At 32.8% G+C, this 7,819-nt stretch overlaps 1 protein-coding gene across 2 annotated transcripts; it reads right to left on the bottom strand.

Moving 5' to 3' along the window:
- Positions 1-538: 538 nt before the first annotated feature.
- Positions 539-4,950, bottom strand: LOC132065498 (uncharacterized protein At5g41620-like). 2 transcript variants are annotated; one of them, XM_059458918.1, is made up of 4 exons: positions 4,533-4,950; positions 3,876-4,329; positions 3,397-3,501; positions 539-2,163 (listed from the first exon to the last, which is right to left on the bottom strand). In XM_059458918.1, exons 2-4 carry the CDS (start codon positions 4,164-4,166, stop codon positions 769-771), a joined length of 1,791 nt encoding a protein of 596 aa, XP_059314901.1. In that variant the 5' UTR covers positions 4,167-4,329; positions 4,533-4,950; the 3' UTR covers positions 539-768. The 2 variants fall into 2 exon arrangements, with proteins under 2 accessions (XP_059314901.1, XP_059314900.1); XM_059458917.1 differs by having other exon boundaries at positions 3,876-4,950.
- Between the last annotated feature and the right edge of the window lie 2,869 nt (positions 4,951-7,819).

Below are 7,819 nucleotides of genomic sequence, written 5' to 3'. Positions count from 1 at the left end.
CTAGATTTTTTTTTTTTACCGCCATAGCGTAATGTTGTTATAGAAAATAGGCATAATACATAAACAGGCCCTTAAATTTGGCCTCAGCTGACAAGTTCGTCCTCTGACTTTAGGTGTGCACACGTAGGCACCTCAACTTGTCCTCTACTTTGTCGGTTGAACACTCCAACTTACAAAAATAAAATAAAAAATTACAAAATGATCATCTAGACACCTCCAAATGTATGTGTCACGTCAATGCCACGTCAGCATTTGTGTTTACGTGTTCAACATTATACAAGTTGAGATGCCTACTTGTGCACACCCAAAGTTGGAGGGCATACTTGCTAACTGAGGCTAAGTTTGAAGGCCTGTTTATGTATTATGCCTAGAAAATATATCATACAACACAACACGAAATATAAACATAACCATCATAGTGAAATGTTATTATAGAGAATGATCGTTGTAGAGAGGTCTAACTATAGATATTCAAACTCAAAACCAAACAAGATGATAAAAGAAACTAAAGATGAACAAGACAGTATTGAGAAGAAAATGTTCACAAGATAGTAATATACTTATATAGCATCTTTGTTACCAAAAGAAGAGTAGCAAAAATTTGTACAGTTTTATATGACATACAGAGGGGCAAACCACAAAATTGTATTAACCTTAGATGTTTAACTATTGATTTCAGACAAAAAAAACAGCAAAAAATATTTCCATTTAATTATGTAAAATAATGTATCAACTGCAGAAGTAGAGCCAATAAATTCAAGAATTTCTTCAATTTGCTCCTTGCAAAACAGCAAATGCTTCATTAATCACTCTATCAGCATCACTAGAAGGCAAATTCTGTTGAATCCAATTCTTAGTTGGACTAGAAAAGCCTTTCTGAGACGGCGTTTTTTGCGAAGCAGACACGATATGGTCTCGAAGATCCTTGATCATTTTGTATCTCTCTATCTCATCTTCGCAATCTTTTTTCCAAACTTGAGAAGAGAACTCGAAAATTGATCCGTTTTCAAGAAAGTTAGATCTCCCTTTCTCGAACGTGTCCACGTTCTCTTTCCCTCCCCCCGCGGAGAATTCCCATTCTATGCCATCTGATGTTTCCCTCTCTATGGAAATATTCTGTCTTTGGAATTTATCCGAGATGGACCTCCTCCCTTTGCTTTTGTCAGAAACCGATGATCTCCTTGGATTGTTCTGAAGAGCACTACACCATTGATAGCTTTTCGTGTTATCGTCCATGTTTAGTTCTATTGAATGAAGATCGCTGTCGTCTTCATCATCATCGTCGTCGTCTTCATCATCATCATCATCATCTTTATCAAGTACTTTCTCATTTTCCTCCTCTTTATCTTGGTAATAACACGTGCTTGGAAGCGTTTCTCTCAAATGCCTCTCGAGTTCCTTGATTCTTCCATAACTAGGAGATTCACCACCTTGTTCTTGTCCCTTTTTTGATCTCAAATAGGCCTCAAGCTCGTTCCTCAGCTTATCGACAACAGCATTTTTCTCCTCGAATTGATACTTGGCTTCTGATAATTTCATTTGAACTCTTTCCTCGCGTAAAACATCAGCAAATTGAAGCATTTCTCTTTCCTTCTCCACCTCTTCACGAACTTTAGCTGATTGTCTCTTCAATTCCTCTACCTCGGCTCTATCTTCCCCGATACCTCTAGCTAATTCGTCACACACTTGCTCCAATATCTCTCTTGCCCTCTTCTCGCCTTCAAGCTCCTTCGTTGCTTTTGACAGAGAAGTTTTCGTATCAGCCAATTCCTTACCGAGCTTTTTATTTAGTCTCTCAGTTTGCTTCCTCAACTTCTTCTCTACCTTGAGCTCCTTGGCTATAGATGTAAGGGCCGCGTGAATCTTGTCTTGCTCTTTTAACTTCCAAGCCGCCTTTTCTTCTTCAAACTGCTTCAACAAGACATCAACTTCACCGTGGTTATTATATCGTTGCTCGTGAATCAATTTAGTCATCTGAATACACGCCCGATCAAGCTCAGCTTTCATAGCCGAGAAAAGAGATAGACACGTCGATTGATGCTCTTCAAGACCCCACACGCGATGCAAAACTTTCAGCAGCTCCTTAGACGCGGAGAGGCCATTCTTGACATCCTTTAACCGATGTCTGTTTATACTCGAACCACGATTTTGTGTCTGATCAGCCTGCATTTTTGTACTTGTATCAAGAATTTTATTTTGAAGCAGAATGAATAATGCAAAGTAGCAGCAATAGAGGGCAAAAAACTTAAGGTTATAGCCTAAACCAAAGATATTTTGTGACTATATCCCAAATAGCTCATGACAAACAAAAGTGTACAACCTTATATCAATTCAAGAATTCAAGTGTTGGAAAAAAAACATATGACATGTTGACTCTGATGGTATCTGAAACAGATACCTACTTACATTATTGGTCCCTTTCCATGACAATTTGTCCATTTCCTAAAATGAATTTTGAAGAGGCCAAAAGATGCCATTAATGTCATTTATTATGATAAAATTTTGAGTGTCTCCGCTGTTTTTGTTAATACAATTCATTTTATTTTTATTTTTTTTATAATCGAGAAATCTTGTCGGCGCACAGTTCGAAACTCGATAGATCTATCCCTTCTGCCCTTCTCACTTAAATACCAAATTTCGGTTTGGACTCTTGATATCCACCTACCTAACCTATAGGGGCTTTTCACTACTTCCTCTGTTTCGATTGTTTGACTCGACACGGAGTTTAAAAAGAAAAAAAAAAGATTTTTTAAATCTGTGGTCTTAAATATATCAAGACATTTGTGTGGTAACAAGACTTTTGAACCTTGTGGTCTTAAACACGTCATAGCGTTTATTCGGCTATAAAGAAACGTGTCATTTCTTGAAACAGGTTAATAAGAAAATAATGTCAAACAAAGTGGAGCGGAAAATTCTAAAAAAGAAAAATAATGATCTAAGATTAGATTGTACAAACATTGTCTCTAACAGAAATTTTCATCCAAGACTAAAGAAGTTGCAACCCTTGGATGGGTAAAAGTTTTTTCCAGTTTTGTTCATATTTTACAAATTGAAACAGTGAATTAATGAAAGTTACCACCCCTTCCAAGAAAAAGAAAAGCAGAATTTTCCAAATAGTTTAAGTTACTGTCATAGAAAAACTATGCAGAACAGTATATCAAATTAAAATGAAATAATACCAAGAGATAGATAGGACCCGTCTACTCTTACTCAGAAGTCTCAGGTTCAGTTTTCGAAATGAAAAAAATTCAGGTAAGGAGAACTTCTCGCCCTAATGGTATTACACTGGGCGAATCAATATTAGTCGGGCCCAAAAATAAATATAACACACCGGTTGGAAACCAAAAAAATAAATTAAAATGGAATTATTTTATTAAAGTATTAAAAAAATGATACCTCAATCAAGCCACCATTTTGGAGAGAGAAATCAGCCTGCACAAGTTTCTGTGAACCAATTGAAGTTCTTCTTCTATGACTGCCGACTTTAGATCTCTCCATTCTCTGCCAAAATTCATAATTAAATACACAAAAAACATGAGACAAAAATTTAAAACTCCTATATAAAAAATAGTAAAAAAGAAGCTAATTTTTTCAAGAAAATTTGAACCCCACTTCAGAAACAAGGCTGTGAAAAACAAAAGTGAAAAAAAAAGAAGCAATTTTTTTCAGGAAAATTTGAACCCCATTTCAGAAACAGGGCGATGGAAGAAAAACAGAACAAAAAGAAGCAATTTTTTTCAAGACTATTTAAACCCCACTTCAGAAACAAGGCTATTAAGTAAGAAAAAAAATGCAAAACTCCTACATAAAAATTAAAATTAAAAACAAAAAAGAGAAAAAAGGAGCAATTTTTTGCAAGAAAATTTGAAACCAACCTCAGAAACTGGGCTATGATGAGAAGGATCAGATAATTGCAAAGCAACACAATCAAATTTTGATGATGATGATGACTTCAAATTCTCTTCCTTTTTAGATGTAGGAAGAACTCCATTAATTTCCCACAAAGTAGCACCAAGTTTCCTTGCTGAAACTGACAAATCTTTATTACTAATATTCCCTTTTTCAACACCAATTGCTTTTGCTGTTTGTTGTTGCAGATTCTTGAAAAACTTACTAGTACTATTTCCAATATCATTTTGCAATGATGGTGATCTTGAATTATTCATTTTCCACAATGGTACTGGTGTTGTACTATTACTTGTTCCTCTTTTACCAACCAAAACTGCCCTTTTTAATCTATAACTTTGTACTAATGAAGATGAAGATGATGATGATCCACCCCTTTTTCTCACCTTATTGATACATTGTTGTTGTCCATTGAAATTTTGCCTAATCATAATTTTTTTTTTCAAGAAAATTTTGTCCCAGAAAAAACAAAAAAATAAATTAATGAATGAATGATAGTATTTGATACCTAGTAGTTTCAATTAAAGCTAAGAATCATAGTACTAAAAACCAAGAAAAGGGCTTTGTTGGGAGGGGACAAATTTTTTTACAGATCTAAAGCTGTATAAGAAAATGGAGATATTTACCCTTTTGTACTTTGAAGTATGTCTGTTGAATATTTTCTTGGGAATGGAAAAAATTAAGTACTTTATCAGTCAAAAAAGAGAAGAAATTGAAGAAGAAGAAGAAGAAGAAGATCCAAGAGAGGAAATAAAGTTTAGTGTACAATTTGAAGATACTAAAGAATATGATACTAAATGATTGCCATGCAAATTAGAGCCTCTTAAAGTTTTGGCCTTTGGTTTGAAATTTCTAAAGAGGGAAAAAAAGAGACATGAAATAGAGAGAAAGAGAGAGATATGAGAAGTATTAAAGGCCACAAAAAAACAAAGGCAAAGACTTGATCTTGAAGAGTTCTTTTCTTGGAAAAGTGATGGAAGCAGGAAGAGAGAGTTGAAGAGTGAATGCTATTTTCTTTTCATGTAAAAGGGAAACAGTTTTGTAGGGGTAGGGGTGAGGGTAGAGGGTTTGGCGTTATATTTCTTTTTTAGCTTTTATATATATATATATATATATATATATATATATATATATATATATATATATATATATATATATATATATATATACGTTAGAGTAAGAATTTTCTTATAATATCATAGGAGTATTATATTTGCCAATTACAGCAAGTAACTTATGTTATTTTACAAGATTATTATTATTATTTTTTTGTTCAAGTCTTGGTAGTCATAATCACCTTATTTATGTGTTGAATTGTTGCTCGAATTTTTCAAAAAATATAGTACTCGTGTCAAATCTTACTAAAATACATTATTTTTGGAGGAACTGATATGCACCCGATCATATTTTCGAAGAGCTTGAGCAACATAGTAGGTACTTGGTGCAGAATTACCGCAGGCTGTATTGCTCGGACGCTTTAAAAACTACCACACCTGTATGGGATTTCAAAAAGATATACCCTTTTTGGAGGATTTGGCACGCACCATATAATATTTTTGAAGAGTTCGAGTAACATAGATAGGCGATAGGAGGTTACCGTAGAATTAGTTGAGGTACGCGAAAGCTAGCTAAACACCATATTTATCAAAACTCTTCCTTTATCCGGACCGGCTGTCTAACTCTTAACAGTGGTTAATTATTTATATTTTCAAATCATTAAATCATGACTTTCACGATAAGTTGAATCAATATGGTGTAAACATTTGGTGCGAATAACCCATTCACCATATATATAACTTAAACTATTTTTTATTTTATTTTTTGTAATAAAAGGACATCAAGGATGGAAGGGGACGTGGCATACACGTGAGAAGATTGTGAGAAGCAATCAGGGACGTGATAATATGAATGGACGGCTAATGATAATGGACTAGATTCTGTGTATTTATGGTTACTTTCACCATAAATTCAGCACTGTCAATCTTGAGAAATCTCCTATATCTTTTATCAATAGGACTCCTCTTATTTCTTACTTTGCTTAGCATTGGGGCCTATGTTTTGGGAAATTTCGAAAAACATTCCTTGTAATTCCGTGACGAGTTTAAATTATGTGCACTGATAGTGGATATTTTCTTTGATCTAGTTTGTGCGGCAACAATATTATTTGGGGAATTAAAAAATCCTTGTTTTATCATGCTTTTTTTGAATATGTTTTAGATATTTTAAATCATTAATTATTATGATTTTTTTATGTAGTTTTCAAATATTTAAATTTTCTTTCCAAAAACTTGAAGAATCTAAGTCAGGAATCATGAAACATTAACTACTTTGACCCTCGTACTCCGAATCTTGTAAATCTTTTTGTACTATTAAGTTAAGTTACTGTACAATAAGATGAAACTTTTTAATCTGCCAAACCTTAATGGCAGGATTATCTGATGCTTGTGTTGGTAGCTGCTAGCCAATAGGAAATAACATGTACCCGATAAGTTTATTAAAATGCGTACAAGTTGGCCCTGAAACGTTATATGATAACTTTGAAAAATGAAATAATAGCCACTATAATAGTGTAAATCATGTAGTGTAATTTTTTTATAATTTCATGTATATAACTTAAAATCGTTTTGTAATTAGTTTTCCTTCAAATGTTACTACTATTATAAGATGATGGGCTTGATTGCATTGCATTGGTATATGCTTAAAAGCATCATCCTTTGTGTCTTATTATCGCTATCTATTTTTACTTTTTACTTCATTTCCTTTAGATCCATTAAAATTCTTAAATTCCATTAGCTAATCCTTTTATAATATTTGTAAATCTATGAGGAGTGTACGTAGTGACAATAATATCAACTACGTAGTGACAATAATATCAACCTTTTTTTTCTGATTTAAATAAAGGGGATAAGTGAAAAATTAAAGTTGAAAGAACATGATGTGAAATATGATTGATATGTTTTTTTGTCAATTTTTATCCAAAATTCTGAATAGTATTATTCCCTCCAACCTACTTCCACTTAATGTTAACTTTGTCATCTAATATAAAGATTAAGTAATAACCAATTATTAGAAATTTAAGAAACCAATTGGACTAAATTAATAATCATCAGCATATCAATTTGTTTCCTACATATTAGTCTATTACTTTTTAAACCTCTCCAAAGAAGGTATATACAAAAAATGGGTATCCATCTTATATATATTTTTTTTTTTTAGGAATCTCAATAGTTTTAGTTAGTCGGCTTAGAGAAATTCTACCCGCCTAAATCATAATCGTTTGTAACCGTTGTCGGCTTATACTCAGTGTATAACAAGTCAATAATGAGTATTTAATTAGTGTCTAATTTAGATAAATTAATTATACACCAAATATACCCTTGATTAAACCTGAATTTTAGTTGTTAGCCATAACAGTATCTTCAAATGGACATAGATATCAGTTACCACAAAATGTGGAGTGTTTTTGTTGATAATAATAATAATATAATTGGGAGCAAAAAGAAAAATATGAAAGACAAGGGGTTGATATGACAAATATGTGGATCCTTGATAATATAGGAATCAATAAGAGAAGCGGTTAATAATTATAGGGAGAACTTAAATAATCTCCACAACCACAAACAATGTAGTACATCTGTACAGATATAACTGAGACTTATTTCTGTGTAACTGTATATCTATTCCCATCAATCAAGCTTAATATTTAGTAAAATAGATTTGCGTCGTGTAAAGTTCATTAAAACGGAAAGTGATCGCTACCTAGTTATTCTTCATTGTCGGCCACAATCTACAACTTTGTAAGTTGCTTGATCTTATTTTGTAAGTCGCTTGATCTTAGTCTAATTTCTTGTCTGTAAGGTTAAGCAATATATGAGCAAATATTACATTCAAATCTAATATTGTCCGAAAATTT

This window comes from Lycium ferocissimum, chromosome 7 (genome assembly GCF_029784015.1).
Source record: "Lycium ferocissimum isolate CSIRO_LF1 chromosome 7, AGI_CSIRO_Lferr_CH_V1, whole genome shotgun sequence".
NCBI lineage: Eukaryota > Viridiplantae > Streptophyta > Magnoliopsida > Solanales > Solanaceae > Lycium > Lycium ferocissimum.
The sequence above is the reverse complement of the archived record's forward strand: the minus strand, read 5'-3'. Positions and strand labels throughout refer to the sequence as shown.